Here is a 24,294-nt window from a genome sequence, read left to right as displayed (position 1 = left end):
CTTGTGATGTGAAATGAATCTAATTCAAATATTTTCGGTTCTGTAACTGATTATTCTGAAAAAGCAGGTGTGACCAAATCACATATACCTGTTTAAAAAAAAACTCGCATAAAGTGTTTTCAATTACTAATTGAATTAGAGTGGTCAAAGTGAGGGAGTATTACATCTGTTTTCAGAAAAAAAAAGCAACAATGTGCGTAGAATTAACCACAAAACATAATCAGAAGATCAAATAGGATGATCTCTTGCTACAATGACTAAAAAATTATGACGTTCACGACCTATTTTGCCACTGTTACCTATTTACATTGGGAAAAAAAACCAATCACATTATGTTGGCTCTTCTTCATTCAGTAAATAAATATGGCCGTTATTTATCTACCATTTGTGTTGTAATGTTCACAATGTTCATGAATATTTTTACACACATAGTTTTTGACAACACCCTCCAGGGATAGTAGCTATTGACATTTAAAAAAAAATAAGCTCCAATCTGTTTTTACTATTATCAGTATATCTACAAGAGGCGTTTCTTAAAACTAATCAATATATGGTTAGATCACAAATTACATTTGGCAACAAGAATCAATATTTACATATGCAGGTATAAGGCTTTATAATAATTTTATATGCGGGATATTACTAATAACCCTTTCTGAAAAATTATAATTCTGAAACTTACAAATTCTACCAATACTCGTAATTAATAGGATTGCCACGTTGTCTGGTTAATGAAGAATACACCAGTGCCGGTGTTTAGGTTATTTCGGTGTTGAAATATATAAATCTCTTATTTCATGTTCATCAGGACAAAATATGTTTTTCTATCAATGTTTCAACCACTCTACAATTATTTAGATTATGTTAGCCTCCAAAGTTAACTTGCTCACAGTTTGAAATATGGTTGAATAATAATTGTGAATATGAATACCATTCGTTTCGCATTCATTAAATCCAATTTTCATCTTCTGAAACTACAGGTTTTTTGACGGTTTCTCATTATACTGATGAGAAAGAAAAATAATATATTTGCTCATATTAAAATAAAATTCTTCAAATTGACATTGGGAAATGACGGAGTACCAAATAATTTTCCCCTCTTCAAACACCCATAGAAAGTAAAGGATAATATCCAATACATAGTGATTTAAAAATTTTCACTGAAATATCAGTGAATCGGTTCATCCGTCTCTATAGAAATTTGTTTTGAAAAAAAAATTCATACAAAAATATTCAGTATAAGGATTTTAAATGTCCACATATTTGGCTTTTCAAATTGACTAGTCTGAGATTTTTTACATCGAATGTTATATTATCTTCAGTACCTATTATTTTCATCATAGAATGATAATTTGATCGTTTTTTTTTTCTGAATAATTTCATCGTTGAAAAAAATATACTTTCACACTATATTTTTGACTTGGTGTATTCCCATAACACCACATATTTTAAAAAGTTATTTTGAGAAAGCATTCGTGTTTTTGGAAGAGAAATATGTAGTATTAGCAAACTATATTTTTGAAATATTCTCATGAAAACGTTCAACTTCGAACAGGGTTTCTTTCGAAAATAGAAATGGCGTTATCAGTTTTTTGATAATCAATATATGGTGTAAAATTTTTTAAATTATTTTTGCGACCAAATTTCAATATAAAAAGCAATGCATGATATTTCTCTTGAATGAAATCTAACTTTAATACGCCTTGCTGTTACTCGATTCTCTGTGTATATTTACGAGTCCTCCAAATATATACTCTTAGTTATATGACCGGTGATAATTATCAGAATAATACTTTATAATTTTTACTATTATTCAAGATTTTATATATACATGTGCTGTGTTTTTTTTGTCTTGTTGTTTGAATTGTGATCTGACTGGAATAAAATTATTATTATTATTATTTTTTCCACCGTAGTGTGCGCTGGTCAGGCCCTATCCCCCGAAGCCCCGATACATTCGGGAGGGCGCGCCAGCATAATCAACCAATGACCACTCCCCACACCGTGGGGTAAGTGATCATTGGGTCCGAGAATCATGTGCCCTGAGCAAACGCAGTGAGCCAAGAATGACAGCCTTCTGCATCTGTGCGGCTAAGATTTCTGCCTTAGTGCGGCAAGCCGGTATGATTTTGAGATTCGAGAGTAGAGAAGACATCATTCCACCAAGGACTCCAATAATCAGAACGACCATCTTGACAGAGTGATCTGGATAGAGTCTGCGGAGTTCGAAGAGAAAATCTCGATATTTTATCCGTTTTTCCTCCTCTTTTCTGACGATATTCGTCTCGCCAGGAGCTGAAAACTCCACGACAAATATCGTTTTGGTCTGGTGGTCGAGAAGGACTACATCAGGCTTATTAGCTTGTATGAGCCTGAGGGTGGGGAACGAATAGTTCCAATAAATTCGGCACTTCTCGTTCCCCACAACGGATTCAATATCCCCCGGAGCGTAGGGCAACACCGGTGTCTCGTCAATACCGTAAGAGTGCCGTAGATGGTAATATAGCACTCTTAGGGCCGTGTTATGTCGATGGATATAGGCCGAGACCGCATATGCTGGACATGCTGATAGCAAGTGCATTAGGGTCTCGGGCGCCTCGCGGCAGGCCCTGCACCTTGTGTCAGGAACCTCTATACCCACCACGCGACTGCGGTAGACTAAGGTGTTGAAGACACCATCCTGGCAAGCCATGATGAACCCCTCAGTTTCCGACTTCAGCCCACTCGACCTGAGAAAAGCGAACGTCAGGCGCTTCGATAAGCCAAGGTCTTCAATGTTATTGAAGAAGACCCCATGCATCGGCTTATCCCTGTGTCTCCGCAGAAGTAAGGTGATCTCTGCGGCTTTTATCTGAGCTTTTTGCTGAACGGGTTCCAACTCGGTGACGGAGTTGTAGTCACCTCGTTCAGAGTCGAAAACTATACCGAGTTCATCAGCTGCTCGAGCAGCTGCCCTAAAGAGAAATGCTCCAATTCCTGCTCTCTCATGGTCACGGACCATGCAGAGAAGGGGATCCGAACTCCTGACGACTTTACAGGCTGTATCCAGTACCATTCTGTCATGTAGACACTCCAAACTCAAAAGTCCACGACCTCCCTGTTGTCGGGGGAAGTACAACCGTGGAACGGACGATTTGGGATGCAAACTCCTATAGAGATGCATCATTTTTCGGGTCCTTACGTCGAGTTGATACAGCTCCTCCCGAGTCCACTTCACTACTCCAAAGGAGTAGAGTAAGATTGGAACGGCAAGCATATTTGTTGCAGCTACTTTGTTTTTTATTATTATTATTATTATTATTATTATTAAATATAGAAAAAATCAATCAATTTCAAGAAAGGTAACTCTATACAAAGATGTGTAGATCATGCAAAGAAGAAAAATCCATTCGTGTAATTCAATGTTTATATCAAAGTGGCTATTTCGAGAGGGCTTCTCTTCTAGTTTGTGTCTGAAAGTTACTCATTTCAGATCTTTCAATTCAATCTGAAATTTATATACGGGGCATTTTTTATAACTGGATTTTTTCACCTTGAACTTACAATGGAGGTTCTATGCGAAACATACTGTATATAATTTTATTTTATATTGTATGTATATACTGAGTACCGTATTTTTGTTGTATATAATATAAAATAAAATTATGTACAGTGTGTGTCGCATCGAACTTCCATTGAAAGTGCAATGCGATGTAATGGATATTCTCATTGACATTGATTGATTGACGTTATCGTCCATTGTCAGGAGAGAACTTCATTTTCAAGTGACTGCGATTCAACGATATTTCCAGCATTGTATAATTTTTTTATCAATACTATTACTGATTCATCTTAAACAGAAAACTTCGCCTGTAGTCAACGTGAAATATTTCTCATTCTTCTCATTTTTATGGGTGTATGGAATCTAAGAGTATGAAAGTATTGAAATTTGATGAAAAAACATATTCTGATCAACTGAAATTTTTCATAAGGAAATTTTTCCAAACCTTCCAAAAATTTAGGTAAATCATAAAAAAGCAAAGAATCAGGATGCTTGTCAGAGTTGGGTATAATACTCTAGGATTATTTGTATTATGGGTTGATACGAACTGTTATGAGAAAACCAGTACCCTATTTTGGAATAGTCCATATCCCAATCCCAAAAGCTTTTTTCCCCATTCTAGCAGTTTTCTCAAAAATAGAATTATTTTTGGTTGGTTGTTAAATACTAGAATGATTGCGCTCTACACGAATCACATTAAATCACAGAGGCGTTCCCGAATCGTTTACTTCCGGTAGCGTACTATATATATTATAATAACTAATTCAGCTGCAGAAGACAAAGAGAAAAATGGATAATACATTATACAGTTCTGCCCAATGATTATTATTTTGTAGTTTTACTTATATTCTTGTAGTTGTATTTGCCTTCTCATCCCCACTTTCATCGAAATTATAATTTCATCTTCCAGTTGAGATACTGTAAATCATGTTACTTTATAAACATACTACTAAAAAGTAAAATATCTTTGATTTTTTTTCAATAACAGAAGTACACTTCATTCCCGAAATTCCATCGTTCATTCATGATAATACTTTTTTGTCAACTATTTCATTGACGACAAGTTAACAATTCGACAGGTGAATTTGAAACCTCTTTCGTAAAATGAATTTGAAGAAGAAACTGTTTCCACACCAGACCAAAAGCATTTTCACTCGACTGGCAATTCTTCAATCAAGTTAGCAATAACAGGAGATGACTAAAACTGCAGACTTATTTGTTTAACCGAGGAAATTCATTCGTTTTGGTCCTGCAACTTATTGAAATATCTTCAGTTTTCTGCCATTTCTAATGTTTGAAATTTGTATATTATAGTAATAAAAAAATCACCGAATCGAAAGTATAGTATCAATGCAGCTGGTGCAAAAGCAGTAATAATAAAATTAAATTGAAAAATCAACAGGAATTATTTATGCGTGAGAAATGAAACAAATTGTTGTATACTAAAAAAATTATTGAAATAAGTCGAGAAAGTTATGAATGAGAAATTGAGCATATTGTTAAACTAACTGAAATTATTCATTCAGTTTATTCAGGAGAAGAAGATGGAGAAATAGAAAGCCAAAACCTTTATTTTCCAATTATCATATTCCTATCGACTCAATTTAGTGTGTTGTGTGACTCAAGTTTTGTGCTGTCCTCCTTTGATCTAGTGCCCCGCATTGACATAAAACAGACTATATGTTTCGTTTGGTGCATTACCTACAGATAAATCTCCATCATACAGTCCAATTTCGTTCAGGTATCATGTAAAATGACAGTGTCTAGTAATAGCTCTATAATTGCGCATAGCTTATCACTGCTTTGCTGAAGAAGAATACACACAGTTTCTTCGAATTATTTCATTACATAACTAGATCTGAAATATTTCCATATACCTATATATTATATCTATCATTTTTCAAAAAATATTTCAATTAGTAGAAGTACGTAATTTTGGAGTAGTTTGGTGTTTCAACATTTTTTATAAATGAATTATGCTGTATGTCAGACAGTTCAACACTAAGGGCAAGCGCACACTACAGAATTTTTATCGGCCAATAGTTTAGTTGGATGCTTATTAGTATAGAATCGTAATGTGAGTCCGCACATCTAAGCGATTCCAGTCGGCCGACTGAATAATTAGAAACAAGTTGGATAGGCTTCCCAATTCTGATTCAATTACAAAGTTGGACAACTATCGGCCGAGTTCTAATCAGACTGTGTGTTCATGAGAGTGCGCAGACTCACCAACTAAACAGTCGGTGCCTGCAGACTCCTCACTCTACATTCCATTGTTGATATCTGATATCAAATATTATTTAGTACCTACTTTATCTTTGAATATATTTGCGTTTTAATTACTTCTTTTTATAATTATGTCGAATATTGCCGAATGTTCAGTAGAAACTTCAATTGCGAAAGTTGAAAGGCGACCTGCATTATATAAAATAAAGCATTGAAAGAATATTCCGATGTTATTATTAAAAAGAATCTATGGGATGAGGTATGTGCAATTGTTGTTCCTACATGGGGTGAAATGAATGCTGAAGACAGAAGAAAACAAGCTTTCCTCGATAACATTCTTCAATACTTTCAATACAACGCGCCAAAATATTATATACATCAGCAACTGTTCAGACTTTTCAGTTGGTGGTCTGCGCACCCGCACCGAACCGAACAGTTGTGTTTGAGTAGTGTGCCTCCACCCAACCCAACGAGACTAAACTATCGGCCGACAAAAAGTCTGTAGTGTGCGGTTGCCTTAACGAGTATATATAATCTCTAGTTTATTTCAGAAAAATGCAGAAACATCCACTTTTTCCATTTTGATATTGGAATTACCGAAACTAAATCTTACAGCTTCGTAACAGTTTTTATAGTTTTTATATACATTCATACGGACCATCACCTCACATAATGAATGACATTGAATAAGTGTCACTACATTGATTTCTTGTATCACTTATGGTATTACCAAGTAATACTAGTAATTACTTCAGTGATACTCATTTAGTTATGCTCATTTTCTTATCATTGTGATTGTTCGTCCCTCGCTCTCAACTTTTGAACTGAACAACATATCGAGGTCAGACAAAATATACGTAAAGGGATAACATTTTTAGTACTTATTGATAAGAAAGGCAAAAGTATTGCATCATTCGTTGCCTAGGAACGATACCAATTTTTTGGTTCGTTGGATAGGTAATGTAATTCAATCATCCATGTAACACAGTTTTACTTCTGGAAATCCTGACAGTATTGAAGTTCGTTTACACATTTTTTTCTGGCACTGGGGCGATATTGTTACAAATACCTCTGTTTCTATCAATGAGTTCTGGAATGAAATGCGTTTAGGAATCCTACAATTTATACTCGTATGTCACGTATACGCTCAAAAACATCCAGAGGCTAATCTAGTGGGCCAAGGGACTACATCTGCCTGTCTACCGGTTTGAATAATTGACAAACTCGAATGAGTTTTCAAATGATGTTAGGTCATTGCAAGATGAAGTACCTATTCATCATGTCAGGCTGGTTCGAAATTCACTAATGACATTCATCAAAATCGATGAATAGGCAAACGTGGTCTCTCAGAATGATCTATTGGATGACCTTATATGACGCCGTCAGACGTTGGTGAGGATTCCTGAAGTCTAAAGTATATTTTACACAACCGCAGTCTATTCCAGAGGTAGTGGATAGAATGAGAGGTGCTCCTAACCAAATTACTCCAGAAAAAATCATAATGTAAAAAATGAACTTGTAAACAAGCTTTATTATTGTCTGTTGGCAGAAAGTGAATGGTGAACATTTCAAACATTCATTGAAATGAAAGTTTTTCTTGAAACAATGATATATATAGTTTGTTTGTAGATTATGAATATGAAACTGCTAGTTAGTCAGTGAGGGCTGATCTGATTAAAAATTAAAAAAAAATATAGCGAATTGAAGTAGTTATTGAAAAATGCATCACAAAACTCTTTCATTTGTAAAATAGTTGGTAGTGCCTTTTCAGCGATGAGCGATACAACAGTAGGTACTGCCTTTCTTATCAAAGAATACTTACTTCCTATACCTACTTTTTACTTGACTTTCTTTCGTTTTTGATATCTTGTTCGTTCCAAATGTTCAAACGTGAGTACTATTACGTTCACACTGCATAAAAACTATAGCATAACTGCAAGACTCAGTATCAGTCATCTCTCGATGATGGTAACTTGGTTGGCGAAACGCACGTCGAGAATGAGTACATTTGTTCTGGTATGGAAAAAGTTGTTTCGAAAAATATATAATTCGTGTCCAAAACGAAAAATTCAGTATTTCCTAATTATCAGTGGGGGCCAAATTTATGAAAAATTTTATCAAATAACAAAGTACCCAACTCTGCTTTGAATAATAGCAAGTATGGACACATTTAAAACTGATTATTGAAACAAATAAAGAGTAAGTTTTCTTCAAAAAATATATACTGTCATCGTCAAGTTTTACTTAGAATATGTTTTAGTCGTGTTCGAGTTTGCAGTCGAGGCCTTTTAGTGAATGTCACGTAGATATTCAATCTTCGATGGTTGAATTTCGAGTCAAATTGCAATACTCCATCACTTTTCCTTCCAAGCAAGTATCGATTTGGTCAAAATCGATAATGAGAAGAATTGCTCCCAGTACGGCTACTGTCAGTCCAAATATAACAACTCCTAAAGCTGGTATTTTTTTTCTACAAAGCACGAAGCCTTCCTCCAGTCTCAAGTAGCACAAAGCTGGTAACACATATGCGAGAGGAACAGCTGCCAAAACTCCCTAAAAATTTTAAAATGGTATAGTAAATGCCTTTGTACATATCTAACAGCTAGCGCTCACTCCCCACTTTCGAGTCCAATTCACACCACACAGTTCATGATTCATGAAGATCACTATTTGGCAAACAATCAGAATCGACTTCAAACTTAAAAATATCATCATAAGCTTCTATTATATTGTATTATAATGACTGAATACTGGAATACTGAATTTTTTGAAGTAGTCATAGAAAAAACACCCTTCAGATCAGATGGATTTTTTTTGATGAACTGTAACTTGTCCACGATTATAAGCAAGTGGAAAATAAAAAGGTGATAAAGTACAAAATGATGGCGTCATTAAAAAACAGCCCATCTACGGCAAATTAGGCGTCATTAAAAAACAGCCCATCTACGGCAAATTAATGTTTTCTACTGTAGACTGTCTCTTGTCACCGGATACGACCCCAAGTGAAAAATGTTGATAAACAAATGATATACTGAATACTGAATTCTGAATCCTTCAGTCTCAAAAATAGGTGTTATAGGACATTGGTTCTGTTGCGACTGAATGGGTCTCAGTTGATTGGCTATTCTGTTTATTCAGTGCAGTTCATCAAGGTTATTTTCAATTTACATAAAAGCATAGATTTACCTTGATTCACGTAAATGTCGTTTTCGTATTTCGTATCATGGATCTGGATTTGACATGATTGTAGAATTATGATCAACACTGAAGAATTGACTTCCTGGTATTGATCTATTTTACATTTGGAATACAGACGTTCTTCTTTGAAGAGTATCAATAATACTCGATTTCGTGTTACTTGTTCAACAATGGGATATTGTACAGTTATATGGTATGATGAACCGAAAAGTGGGTCAAATCTCAAAAATGTAAACAATCCTCCGCCTTGACAAATCTATAAGGGGATTAAAGTTTGCTGGTACCTACATGCAGTAAATGTGTAACTAATGATTTAAGTGATAATTGATAATATCATAAATCAGATAACCGCATGTAATTAAAATCACGGTAGCATGACATATAAATATATATCTAAGTTTATCTTATAACTCAGTAATTGGTTGATGACATCCAGCTGGGTGGGATAAACGTTACTTGTTTGGAAATAGTCCCTCGTTTCCAGACAAGATATGTTGTTCCCTTCCCAATTTTTTGCTCATTCTTTCATCATATACTCCTTTACCGTTGAAGAGTTGTGGGAAGTTGTCCGTTAGCGTGCATACTGGTGTGACCGGTATTTGAATAATTTCCATCTGATACATCGTACCTCATTCTCATCCTTGAAGTACCGAGTCTTGACGAATGTCAATAGGTACGATAATGGTCAAAGAGAGTTTAGGACAAATGATTTTAGGCATATGGGGTCGTTTCTAGTTGTTGGATTGTTTTAGGCTATTCCTTCGGCTGAGCTGCGTGAAATACTGAAGCTTTGGTTAATTGTTTTTCCGAATGTATGAGTCAAAGAATAATTTGAACTAGAAGAATGAATTTGGTTGCCATTTAAAAATGTGTGTAATTATTTTTGACCACTCCCTTGACTGAGCTGCGTCAGCTATTGAAACTGTGGTTATTGTTTCTGGTAGGTATGAGTTGAGGTATTATTTGGGATATGACAATGAGTTTGGTTATATCGGATGACAAACATGGTTAGAAAATATTTGGTATTGACTATTCCGCTGGTTAGCAATTAATACGGATATTGAAAATCCCTAAGTAGGATATTTGACTGTTCAATCATAGGTATTTTACGATATGAGTCTAGTTGGACTGTTATATTGATATTTTCTGTGTTAGTCGATCTACAGTTACTATTTGTGGGACTGATACTTCTGCGAGTATTTTGATATTGATAACATAGGAAGCAGAATTGTGTGTTTAGCGAGGAAATATTGTTAATCAGGAAACAAGAGAACAGAAGTGATAACGATACCGGTTAGCAACGTGAAGTCTCCGCCTCGAAACGTCGTGGCGACGAGAGGTCCGCCGAATAATCTGAGCTTGGAAAACCTGCCTATATTTTGTGGAAGCACGAATGTAATCTAGTTCGTGCGGATATTGAGGATACTGCGGCCTCAGCGAAATGAAACAATGATCCAACTATGGTAATGGTACGTTTGAGATTGGGAGGCATTGCTAAGCAAATTGTAGAGGCAGATGAGTTGCTAAAAAAGTAATTAAGCTAGAAGAATTCCAGCGCAAAATCCCATGTATTTTCTTGTGAAGCTTAATTCTGGCGTTTTTTGGACCTCAGGCCCACACGGAAGGGGAAAAGGTCTCTGCCAGACGTTCATTATGTGTAAACTGAGCCTTAGCCTTCAAAGCCCACTTCAGACCACCTCCACTCCTTCATTCTTACTGTCATTCAGTCAAACAATCAGAAGCTACCTCGCATACAGCGAGAAATTCAAATCAGTAGATGAACAAGGTGGATTCTGGCCCACTTCAAGGTCTTGCGTCGCTGGTAAGTGATTCAGAGAGGAACATTAGTGAGTGGAAGAGAGAAACGTGTGACGTCAGCGACGCATGATGCAATGAGTATCGTAGTGATTCAAGCATGGAATTCGGCCCCCTTAGTACTCCGCATCACCGATCGGCCCCCTTTGAGACTCCGCCTCGCTCCTTGGCCCCCGTGTCACGTGATTCTAATTTAAAAAAGTTTATAGTTATGAGAATCAAACCCGGATCGTCCGCGTGGTAGACATTGTCCTTAACCTCTATATCAATGTAAAACATTGAAAGTAATTGCGAATTATGGGTATTTACAGCGTAAGTTTTGTCGGGACCGAAATCGACTCATTTTATATACTTGACCGAATTGTTTTTATTTCCGTAGAATGTTAGAGAAGTTGTAATCGTCATTATTATGTTGAAGATAGGAAAATATACTTACATTTGGGAAATTACTAATATTTCATATAAAGATGACGTAATCGAGGTAGAGAGAGATGGAGATGGTATCGAGGTTTTACGTTTCTAGCGCAGCAGGTGTTGTCGGTTGTGAGATGAATCGTTGTTAATGAAGCAATGTAGTGTTGCCGGTTTTAAAATTAAGCGTGAACAACTCGATGAAAATTGAAAGGGCGAAAATGATATATCAATAATAATGAATCAGATTTAAGAAAAAAATATGACAGTTCAACCTGCGATCCGTCAATGTATACAAGATATCTCTATATACATCATTGAAAACAAACATGGCGTCGAAATGTACAGGGTGCGTCGAAATACATCATTCAAGAAAAAACATGTCGGTTTAAAATATGATATCAATGTGTATACAGGGTGCGTCGAAAAACATCATTTAAGAAAAAAAAACATGGCAGTTCAACAGAAGTCTGGCGTTCCAACATGTCACAAGAACACTAAGCCATATCTTTGTTAACCAAGTGAGCGTCATCCGGAGAAGAAGGAGATGGCACCAAAGGTGTGGAGAAATTACGTATTGTGGAGTGTTAACATTCGAAAATGTGAGAAGCGAAGTATTCGACCATTTTGCGTGCGTTTTTGACCGTTTTGCGTGCGACCGTTTTGCATGCGACCTTTTCGCGTGCGTTTTTCATCGTTTTGCGTGCGTTTTCAACAGTTTTGCGTGCGTTTTCAACAGTTTTGCGTGCGTTTATTCGTTCCATCGTTATTGTCGTCGTCATTTTCATGTTTCAATATGACAGTCATCTGTCAATTAACGCGTTTTGCTAACCAAGTAAGCATCATCAGGAGATGACTAAAGTCCATACTTTGTCGTATGAAGGTTCATTTTGCGAATTATCAGACTCCTGAAGGGAACCTTGTGAAACACTCAGGTTAACTTCTGATACAGAGTGATGTCGGTCAGCAAATCAGAATGAAGGAATCAAATATCTGTCGGTTGATTGTGTAAGATGGAATTATATTGGAGAATGAGAGTCGAATAATAATAATAATAGTGATGACGTAGTCAGCGTGGGAGATGGTGGCGTGGTAGAAAATGTACGATGATTTGTTGAAATCATCATACATGCAATACATGCAAAATTCATCGACAGAGAAAAAACAAATATAGCTCAGTATGTCAGAAGGACACTAATGCACATATTCGTTAATAATAGTTAAATCTCAACGTGCTGCACATCAAATGAAAGGGAAATGAATGCAAAAGTCATCGACAGAGTAAAAAAACAAAGATGACGTAACATGTCAGAAGGGCACTAAGCCGTATTTTCGTTAATGATAGTTTGTTCTCAACGTGCAGCACGTCAAATGAAACGGAGAAGAATGCAGAATTCGTCGACAAAGAAGAAACAAAGATGATGCCAATAGGGCACATCATCTCGTGTAGTACATCAAATGAAAAGGAAACAAATGCCGAATTCATCTACAAAGAAAAAACGAAGATGACCGCAACATGTTGGAGGGGCACTAAGTTATATATTCGTCAATAATGATAAGATCATCACGCACAACACATCAAGTGAAAGGGTAATTTATGTATAGTTCATCGACAAAGAGAAAAAACAAAGACGATGCGAACGGGGCACTAAGCCGCATCATCGTTAATAATGTTTGGATCTCACCGTGCAGCACTTCAAATGTAAGGAGAAGGGGTATAGAATTCATATGGGGAACTCAAAAATAACGTCATTTGAAAAAGGGTACTAGTTCACATTTCCGCAGACAGATTATTATGTAAAGCACATGGAAGGGGCATAAGGTATGCATGTAATGCAATGATTTCGAAATTCGTATGAGGAGTATATGTACAGTTATAGAGATCTGGGAAAAAAATATGAAAATTTTGACATATGACTTTGACATATCTTTACGTTTCATGCAAAAATAAACACATCCGGTAATGAAAAAATCATCGTTTATATTTGGATTCCTTATCGTGAGAAGGTTTCGAATCCATCAAAAACAGGCCACTTCCGGTCACCCGATTTCAATTATTTTGGCATCAATGAATTCATTCAGATGTCAATAAACATAATTGATCATTTTTCGAAGTCAAAAGGGCCTCATTATCTATTTCAGTTTTATTAGCTGCAACAGGCCGATGTGGGTACTCATTTCAAATGATTTCATTTGCTGATTATGGAAAATATAATATCGGGCGTCTAATGTGGAATAGCTGAGAAAGAATTGCAAAAACAAAGAAAAAACATTCAAAAAACTTGAAATTCAATGTTATCAGGTTATGAACAACTATAAGTGATATTCAATAGCAGCAGTTCAAATTATTATCAAACCTGAAGGGGCCCTAAAGTTTGGAGTTTCACTATCACTCTGTCACCACAAAACTGGCTAGATTGGCGTGAAGTTGTGTGCAGTTGATGGTGGGGTGAAGACCAAAAGTAAATATTGAACTATTTCGAGCGTGAAGTAAATGGGCGGAATTTCCGATAAAAACACGACTGCGATCCATCTGTCATTGATTATCTGACACGTTCAAAAATACCGATTCCTCATGTAATAATAATAATGATATTATCGTCTTTATAATCTTCTAATAATGATAATAATATCGTCTTTATTATCTTCTAATTTTTTTTTCAATTAATCCTTTCAACTATTGTTAACATTAGATAGGATAAGTCAAAAACAATGTCATTAAGTTTTAATTGACAAACAGGACGAAACAAGCACAATGATGACTAACATAGACTATGTAAAATACACTTCGATATCATCTCAAAATTGAAAAGTGTAATTCAAATTCCTCAACAATATAGAAACATTCTCTGATAAGGAGTTCCCTAAGTCTATACTCAAAAACCGCCAGGGATCCCGCGTATTTTATTTCGTTCAGAAGACAGTTAAAAAAACGGCAGCCTGCATTGATGGGAGATTTTCTGTGATAGGAGTGTATGGGCTTGTTCAATTTGATATCATTTTTATTTCTGGTGTTGTAAGAATGTGAATCACTATTAATGGGAAATGAATGTTTGTTATTGAAAATATATGTTATTAGTTTCATTGGATAAATTGATGTAACCGTGAGGATCCGTTTAGTTTTGAAAACCTGTCTGCATAATTGGCGACTACTAATGTTGAAGATAAACCTTATGATTCTTTTCTGAGCAACAAAAATTCTTGTTATGTCTGATGCCTGACCCCATACTATAATATTGTAGGAAATTGTGGAATACACAAATGCATAGTAAACCTGTAATAATGAATCTGTTTTCAAAATATTTCTTAGTGTTGCCAAAATATAAAAGCTTTTGTTGATTTTTTTACATACTATTTGTATTTGATCCTCCCATGTTAGGTTACAATCTATGAGCGTTCCTAAGAATTTAGATGAAGTGGAGGTTTCAACAATATTATTATTTACTTCAAAGGTGAAATTAGAAGGTATTCCATGTTTTGTGTGAAACTCAATTATTACTGTCTTACTTCGATTCATTATTAGTGTATTCTTCATACAGTAATCCGCAAAATCTTTCAAAACTGAGTCAGTTTTTTGCTGTAGCCTTTGGCGATCAGTGTCAGACACCACAATAGAGGTGTCATCAGCATACAAGAAAACTCTACCGTCCTTTATGTTATGAGGCAAGTCATTGACATAGGTAAGGAAGATCAAGGGACCCATGACACTTCCCTGCGGTGTTCCAAGATCTAAATCACATTCCTTCGATTTGGTTTTACCGATTCTCACGATGATCTTTCGATCTTCAAGAAAGGACGTTATCCAGTCGTTCACTGGGCCACGTAGACCTAGGTTGTTGATTTTTTCGGAGACGGAATTACGATTAACCGTGTCGAATGCTCGCGTTAGTTCAAACGATATGACAACTACAAACTCATTTTTGTCCATCAGATCATTAATGTGTTGGACAAGTTCTGTTATGGCTGTTTCGGTAGATAAGCCAGGGCGGAAACTATGCTGGCAATCCGCAAGTATTTCATGCTTTGTGAATAAATCTGTATTTCTTTTGCAAATGATTTTTTCAATGATTTTGGAAAATATGCTCGGGAGAGCAATTGGGCGGTAGTTCTCTATGTTGCTCGTATCACCTTTTTTGAATTTGGGAATGATGGCAGCCGATTTCAGAACACTAGGAAAAGTGCCTGAATTCACTGATATAATACAAGCACACCTTTTTATCATATCAACCGGGATTTCATCTAATCCAGTGAATTTTTTATTAGGTAAGTTAGCGAAAACTTCTTCTACCTCCTCTTTAGTGACCGATATGAATACAAGAGAATTACTTATGCTGTTGGAGGTTGTGCACGACTTCGATATATTATTTCCGAAATGTTCAGTCATTTTTTTTCAATAACAGTGGATAGGTAATTGCCAAATAGATCTGCGATAATCTTTGGATCCGTGGTTAAATGACCTTCATAAGAGATTTCTAATTGTTTCTGTTTTTTAGATTTCCCTGTAAAATTATTTGTGATAGTCCAGATTGCTTTGGATTTATTGCTGGATTTTTTTATTTTGTTGAAGCAAATTAAGAAGGATCAGTTCATTTCTTATATGAAGATGAAAGGCGAGTTCAATTTACATGATGACAAGTCATCATTCAATTGCTCTTCCACTATCATAGATTGCATCTGTCAATTATTCGGTTCCTCAAGTCATTTTCTAGTACAGGAGTTTTGATAAACGAAAGATGGCCGTATAAATAAAAAATCTGGAGGATTCATATCAGGACTACGAACTGGCTAATTTTGAAGTCCTACACGTCCAATTTAGTGATTAGGGTAGGTAATGCCAATATGTGTGTGACGTATTATACTATGAAGCGATCATTTTCCTCATGGAAATCGCATGAAAAATTTCATAAAAATATAACGCGCTCAAACCACGTATTTTTGAAACCCCATTTTCTCCAAAAACCCATATGATGTGTAATGTAACATTACGTGTCAGTTTAAAGAAATAACCATCCACAGATTTTGAAAATTTTTATTTAGTCAAACAATTGAAATTGAATCAGTCAAAAAACTTTTTCTGTGTAGAGAGTTGTCACTTAGGATATTAGTATAAATTAAAAATCAATCTACTTTGGTTGAATCATATAGATTCGTAATGGCGCCGCCACGTAAAGAAGCAGTATTTCACCTTTCGAGTAGATTAAAATTACTCGTAGACTATAATAGCATCTTGTTAGTTATGAGTGAATGTTAGTTGAACCGGAAAAGGGGATGGGTTTGGAAGTTTCTAACGTACAAAAATTATTCATAAATTCAAAAATATACTACAAAATATTCACTGATATTTAATTATTCCATTAATATATTCACAATTACATTCTACAAGTATCGATACATTTTGCTGCCATGTTACGGTTCCCAAAATGCAAGAGCGGATTTATAAGATAACAGAAATGTAATGTATTGAAATCATATATTTATGCACAGCATCCACCCTGTATAACATTCAAAGCAATTCAGTTCAGTTTTTTGTGCCTGAAGACAATCAGAATAATTCGACCTTGAATAACGTTGATAGGGAAAAAAAGGAAAGGAAAAAGAAAAGGGTTTTTTTTCTCTGGTAATGAGAGTTGAGTTTGGTTATCATCTCTGGAGCAAGAATTTTGAGCTCATCACTTTGTGGATTTGAAGAAACCAAAATATTCAATACGGGAATAACTATATTTGGGTTATCTAAAGGAATAACTCGCCCACAGTATTGGGGATTTTCATTAAGTACCCGTTCTCTTGTCAAATTCCAATCTTCAGGCCACACAACAACTACGGTAAGAACCCACTTCCCGAACATACCCTAAAGGGTATATCCTTATAAACCTTAATCTCATTTTGGGCCTTCTTATTACCACCTCAAGTCGATATTTTGAACTATATCCTGGTATATCTCTCGCAAGGCTAGACCACTACACCCCTTATATCTCTGATTACGGTCTTCCGAGGAGCAAGTATTCTGCATGGAAAAGATCATTGCCTGAGTGGACTGCGTACAGGGGTAGGATCGTGCTGCTGGAGACTATTCTCCCATATCCCATGCATGTAAGGTCTTCCTGTTATGTAATACACCCTCCCGCACGACCTCGAATCAACATTGCGGTACAAATTGCGAATTCTAGAAGGAACCAAGTATTTACCACACCTTAAGTTTAATCATTAGTTGCTTACATTTATATCTGTGAACCCAAAAGTATACTTCTGGGCCATAAGCCTGTAATCACCACAAACTTGGCGTGTTTGAAGAAACAATACACTTATCCTCCAAGTGGACTTATATTTACCCACCATCCCTCTCCGCTGAGTTCCGGCAGCCCATAATTTACTTCCTAAGTAACAAAGTAACCCGTTTCAATCTATGACAACGAAGGTTACAAATTGGCGCCCTTAACGTGTGTTATTCTAGGTTTCATGTTTAGGTTATTTCTGGGAATGGTTCCTATTAACTAATGTAGATTGTTTACATTTATCCCATATATAAATTCCACATTGTGGTTAGTTATATTTGTCACTGTCGCTGTTGTCATTTTCAAAGATTCTTCTTCTTCTTTTAAATCTGTATTTCTTCATCCAAGGTAGAAAATTGCACGAGGCAAATTTTTGCAGAGAGCTTGAGGTCGGTTCACAGGTTATTTGCTCTAAGGTGTCATTCACTTTAGCATCACACATAACTTAAGTGAAAGGCTTTGCACAGTTATTTTCAACAAATCTATTATTGAATTATTAATAACTAAGTAACTGAACATTTTAGTAAGGTTTAATTTAGTTAGTATTAGTTATTATAGTGATTGACTTATACCCACAATCTTAATTTTGGGGTTTGTTATTACAGAGTGGCTTCTCCATTCATTTTTTCTCGATTGATTGGTATACAGGTCAATTTTGTACAGGGTTGCCCCAAGTTCATTACATTTTTTAGTTGCTTGTTTATGAAGCGAGTTTTGTACAGGGTGGCTCCAAATTCATTACATTTTTTTTAGTTACTTGTTTATGAAGTGAATTTTGTACAGGGTGGTCCCAAATTAATCTCATTTTTTTAGTTAATTATTTATTAACGTAAATTTTGTACAGGGTGACACTTGACTAATTTAATTTTTTTCAATTCATCAGTTTGGATGTAAGTTTGTGATACTATGGACTGATACTAGGGATGGATTTCTGGAGGGCTATGGAGATTGTCCCCGATATGTTTTCGGGTGAATGGTGTTTCAGGAATGATCAACATGTGCTACAACCTTCCACTATGGCACTAGCCTCAATCGATTCCCTCACTATGGAACAGCTACAGACTTTGAATGGAGTTATTGAAGAGACTTTTCAGAAGATGGGGGATAGATTAGGGTGCACGAATCTGGTCGAACATGTTATTCGCACGGATCATCCACCTATCCGCCAGCGATATTACCCTCTCTCACATGCCCTGCAACAACAAGTTAATCAGGAGCTTGAAAAGATGCTTCGGGACGGAGTAATTGAGCCTTCCCAATCACCATGGGCGTCTCCTATATTACTCATCAAGAAGAACGATGGGAGCTATAGGTTTGTAGTCGATTTCAGGGAGCTCAATAAGGTCACCATTCGCGACGCGTACCCACTCCCAATGGTGAGTGCTACATTAGACAAATTGCGAAATTCTCATTACCTCACCACCCTGGACATAAAATCGGCTTATTGGCAAATACCTCTGTCTGAGCAGTCAAAGCCTCTGACAGCGTTTGTGGTGCCCAACCGAGGATTGTATCAATTTCGCAGGATGCCAATGAGCCTCCATAATGCCCCAGCCACGTGGCAACGGTTCATGGACCGTGTAGTCGGGATAGATCTCGAACAATATGTCTTTGTCTATCTGGATGATGTTATCATCTGTACCCCTACTTTTGCGCAACACCTCGTGTTGCGAGAAGTACTAACCCGGCTCACGAGGGCCGGTCTCACACTTAATCGAGAAAAGTGCCACTTTTGCAAATCGGAATTACGTTATCTTGGCTACGTAGTTGGAGCAGGGGGAGTCATGGTTGATCCGTCTAAGGTAGAAGCTATTTTACAAATCACAGCACCCAAGTCCGTGAGCGACGTGAGGAGACTGATTGGTCTTGCATCATGGTACCGACGATTCGTACCAAATTTCTCGTCACTCACAGCACCTTTGTGCAATTTGTTGAGGAAGGGTCAGAAATTTGTGTGGGACTTAAGTTGTGAGGAAGCCCTAGCATCTCTCAAGAACCATCTGATTTCTGCACCTATCTTAACCTGCCCGGATTTCGCAAAACCTTTCACGGTGCAGACAGACGCTTCAGATGTTGGACTCGGAGCTGTTCTCACCCAGCAGGGTGATGATGGCGAGAAGGTGATCAGTTACCTTAGCCGTTCACTGTCGAAGGCGGAAAGAAAGTATAGCACCACAGAAAAGGAATGCTTAGCTGTGTTGTTTGCCATCGAAAAATTCAGACCATATATTGAAGGTACAAAATTTGCAGTAGTTACCGATCACTACAGCCTTAAGTGGCTGAACCAGATCAAAGATCCCGTCGGCAGAATCGCTAGGTGGGCGGTCAGACTCCAACAATACGATTTCGAAATAATTCACAGGAAGGGAAAGGAGCACGTGGTTCCGGATGCTCTGTCCAGGTCGGTACCTTGTGTGGACGCAATGGAGTCTGATGGAACACTTAAGAATTCAAAAGACACTTGGTACAAGAATATGTGTACTCAGGTGACAAACAACCCAGAATAATTTCCTCAGTGGCGTTTTGAGAACAATATCCTTTTCAAACACGTGAATCGAGTCTACCCAGAATTACGAGAAAACTCCGATAACTGGCTCGTCGTAGTCCCAAGGGAAGACAGAGCGGCACTCATACAAGAACATCATAATCCTCCCACTTGTGGTCACCTCGGTGTGTATAAAACTACATCTCGCATAGGAGCCAAATATTATTGGCCAAAAATGCGACATGATATTGCCCGGTATATCAAACGCTGCGTCACTTGCCTCAGCACCAAGCCTGAACAAAAACCTCCAAACGGTTTGATACTAAGTGCTGCGCCAACTACCAGCAGACCATGGCAAGTCTTGAGCATGGACCTTGTAGGCCCTCTGCCCAGATCGGCTTCGGGTTACAGCTATATATTATCTGTGTTGGACATCTTTAGCAAATTCATTTTGTTGTTCCCGCTGCGAAAGGCTACCACTTCCCGAATCTCGACAATATTCAAGGAAAATGTAGTGCTTTTATTTGGGGCTCCGCAACGAGTCATCATGGATAATGGCGTACAGTTCCGAAGTCGGGAACTGACCAAGGTATTTGACAAGTATGATGTTTCGCCAGTTCACATCTCCAACTACAATGCTCAAGCCAATCCGGTAGAAAGGTCCCATAGAGTTATCAAGACCGTTCTCACGTCATACGTCTCCTCGAATCATCGATGTTGGGACCGCTATCTTCAGCAGGTTGCTTGGGCTCTTCGCACGTCTAGACACGAGGTGACTCAACATACACCAAATTTTATTATGTTTGGTAGGGAACTACAGCTGAGCGGAACAAATATCCATCCGTTGGCTCCTACCCTCGATCAAAACACATTCGATCCGTCAATACGTTCCAAGGTTTTGGATGATTTATTCAGAGACATATCAGCTAAGCTAAAACGAGCATATGATAATAGTCGTCATCGATATAATTTGAGGCGTCGTGATGAACGATTTCAACTGCATCAAAAGGTTTGGAAGCGAAGTTATGCATTATCTAAGGCCGCACAGGGGTTTACCTCTAAGTTCGCCCCAAGGTTTGAAGGTCCATTCACCATTTCAAGGATCTTATCACCCTGGTCGTAAACGATTCAGATGATGAGGTGGAAGGTTGAGACATATATATTCAGATATAAAGTGATCCTGTTATGTATAACATTGGTTCGGTTGGCCCAGACTTTTTTTTTGAAGAAAGGGGGGGTTGTTACGGTTCCCAAAATGCAAGAGCGGATTTATAAGATAACAGAAATGTAATGTATTGAAATCATATATTTATGCACAGCATCCACCCTGTATAACATTCAAAACAATTCAGTTCAATTTTTTGTGCCTAAAGACAATCAGAATAATTCGACCTTGAATAACGTTGATAGGGAAAAAAAGAAAAGGAAAAAGAAAAGGGTTTTTTTCCTCTGGTAATGAGAGTTGAGTTTGGTTATCTTCTCTGGAGCAAGAATTTTGAGCTCATCACTTTGTGGATTTGAAGAAACCAAAATTCAATACGGGAATAACTATATTTGGGTTATCTAAAGGAATAACTCGCCCACAGTATTGGGGATTTTTATTAAGTACCCGTTCTCTTGTCAAATTCCAATCTTCAGGCCACACAACAACTACGGTAAGAACCCACTTTCCGAACATACCCTAAAGGGTATATCCATCTAAACCTTAATCTCATTTTAGGCCTTCTTATTACCACCTCAAGTCGATATTTTGAACTATATCCTGGTATATCTCTCGCAAGGCTAGACCACTACACCCCTTATATCTCTGATTACGGTCTTCCGAGGAGCAAGTATTCTGCATGGAAAAGATCATTGCCTGAGTGGACTGCGTACAGCGGTAGGATCGTGCTGCTGGAGACTATTCTCCCATATCCCATGCATGTAAGGTCTTTCCTGTTATGTATTACACCCTCCCGCACGACCTCGAATCAACATTGCGGTACAAATTGCGAATTCTAGAAGGAACCATGTATTTACCACACCTTAAGTTTAATCATTAGTTGCTTACATTTATATCTGTGAACCCAAAAGTATACTTCTGGGCCATAAGCCTGTAATCACCACAAGCTTGGTGTGTTTGAAGAAACAATACACTTATCCTCCAAGTGGACTTATATTTACCCACCATCCCTCTCCGCTGAGTTCCGGCAGCCCATAATTTAGTTCCTAAGTAACAAAGTAACCCGTTTCAATCTACGACAACGAAGGTTACAGCCATTAAAGTTTTTTAAATATCTTTACTTCAAATTTACTGATAATATAAAGTAGTTAGTTGAACATCCATTAATTATATATAAATCTTTCCTCAGCTGAACTGCAGCCAAATACATCTATACTAGTAATCATGGGTTAATCATCTATATCCATAGCATTTGATGTTTGAGGGGTAGAATAGTGACCCCAAGGGAGCGTAGGGCAATCTTGTATTGGGCAATGGAATGTACTTGATGTTTATCAGATCGAATCAAATTTTGGATGACACTCATATTCTTCCAATTATCTAAGAAATTCACATAATCATCGGAAGTAATTTTATTCTTCACTCCCTTTGTCTTCTTGGTAACCCCCAAGCATGAGATCATTTGAATAATTTCTTCCTCATCATAGCCATCATTTACCAACTGCTAACGCTTCTTATTGATACTATTCTCCGTCACCAATATCCTAGTTGTATACAATTTTGATCTAAGGCCCACGTAATCAGTCATCGGAATTGCGTTATTCTCATCTTTCATCATCCCGAGAACCTTTTCATTTACCAAAGGAATGTTGAACTGATTAGTGTACGGGTAATCCGAGGTATCAAAAAATTCTTGACAATCTTGACGTATGATTTCATAAGGATCCTGATTGCATATTTCATAAATCAGGCTATCTGTATCGTTGTAGAGAATTACACAATTATCTCCGAATCGATGACGCATATAGTCATAATGAAAATCGTATATGGTAGTCTTTGCCAAGTCTAAGATAGCTTGTCCTACTTGTATCAGTTTATTTAGATATACTCGCAGTTTCCTCAGTTAGACTGCCACCAAATTCTCATTGAATATCATGCAATTTTTGAACTGTAGCTTTGAAATATAGGCCTCGGCTCCGTAGCGACCAGCCCATTTGGTGAGAAGTTTAATGTTAACTCTTTTTCTAATGTCTTCCATCGTTTTCCCGAATACTGCATTGTTCATTAGCTTGAAGAGATTTTTTTCAAACTCATTCATTGCCCTTTTTCGCAACTCAGTATTCAAAACAATATAGGACTTCAACCATGGTGATTGATTGAATTGAAGTATTCGATGAATTTTCGTGACGACAAGACCATTAGCAATGGCCTGTTTGAGGGCGCGATAATGAATCACATATTTTGCTTCGTGTTGGAGAGTAGCCATCAATTTGGTGAGCTCTTTTATCGATTTGGGAGTATTTTTTGTTTTTGGATTTATATGTTCAGGGCAGTATGGCAAGTCTTTATGTGAATCATGTAGATGTTTAGGATACTCCAGATAAACTTCAAGCATATATTCCACATCGCTCTCATCGGATATTGATGAAACGTCAATATTGGTATCGCACCACTCATACCCATTATATGGTGAATACTGAGACATCACCCACCCATTCTGGTTGTTTACATCGAAATACATGAGGTATGTGTCAGGAATTTGAAAGGGCAATATTTATTGTTTACATGAGCTCTTCTCTTCGAACAAACTTAGCTGAGTCCATCTCGAATTCCTCGTTCAACAAATAGAAGCATGTCAGGATCTGTCAGTAGTTCCGATTTATCTTTATATATATGAGCATCGCATCCCATGTAAGGCCTGGTAGCGTATAGTAATGGGCAGGGTCCAAATTATGAGTCCTGAGGCAGCTAGCACGAAATTGTTCGAATAAGTCAGCGAGGAGGAGGATATCTGTCCCAAAGTCTGACAATTGAAACTCTTCCACACATTCTGGGATCACTGATATAGTCTGCGGGGGCAGGCTTCATCTTCTAATTTGTTGTAGATGGCATCAGTAGGGGGCAAGCAAGCTTCATCTGATCTATCGAAAGAATCGATATGATCATAAGGCATGACCCCCTTCTTAGTAAGTAATTCAACCAAGTCTTCAGGTAACTCAGAGAACTGAACCTTAACATTAGGAAACTTTGTCAAGTATGATGCTAACATATCCAGAGATGAATTCATGAAGCGGAATGAATCGATGAATCGAAACTGCACTGGAGTTCATCCACATGTTTCGTGAAGGAAATTACTTTCCTTTAGTGATGGGTAGCAGGTCAATCGTACCCCTCATTCTAGATG

The 24,294-nt window shown here is 37.1% G+C and overlaps 1 protein-coding gene across 2 annotated transcripts in view; it reads right to left on the bottom strand.

Annotated features, from left to right (window-relative positions):
* Nucleotides 1-3,339: 3,339 nt before the first annotated feature.
* Nucleotides 3,340-24,294, bottom strand: part of LOC111505717 (putative sodium-coupled neutral amino acid transporter 11) — a 108,236-nt gene continuing 87,281 nt past the window's right edge. For both annotated transcript variants that reach the window (XM_074183419.1, XM_074183420.1), the window contains exon 9: nucleotides 3,340-8,320. In XM_074183419.1, coding sequence (XP_074039520.1) covers nucleotides 8,078-8,320 — 243 coding nt within the window. In that variant the 3' untranslated portion in view covers nucleotides 3,340-8,077. The remainder of the gene's footprint in view (nucleotides 8,321-24,294) is intronic.

Source organism: Leptinotarsa decemlineata, unplaced genomic scaffold (assembly GCF_025532065.1).
Source record: "Leptinotarsa decemlineata unplaced genomic scaffold, Ldec_3_MD MMD2_tig00026340_RagTag_RagTag, whole genome shotgun sequence".
In the NCBI taxonomy this organism is placed as follows: domain Eukaryota; kingdom Metazoa; phylum Arthropoda; class Insecta; order Coleoptera; family Chrysomelidae; genus Leptinotarsa; species Leptinotarsa decemlineata.
Note: the sequence above shows the minus strand (reverse complement) of the source record. Positions and strands in the feature narration are given on the sequence as shown.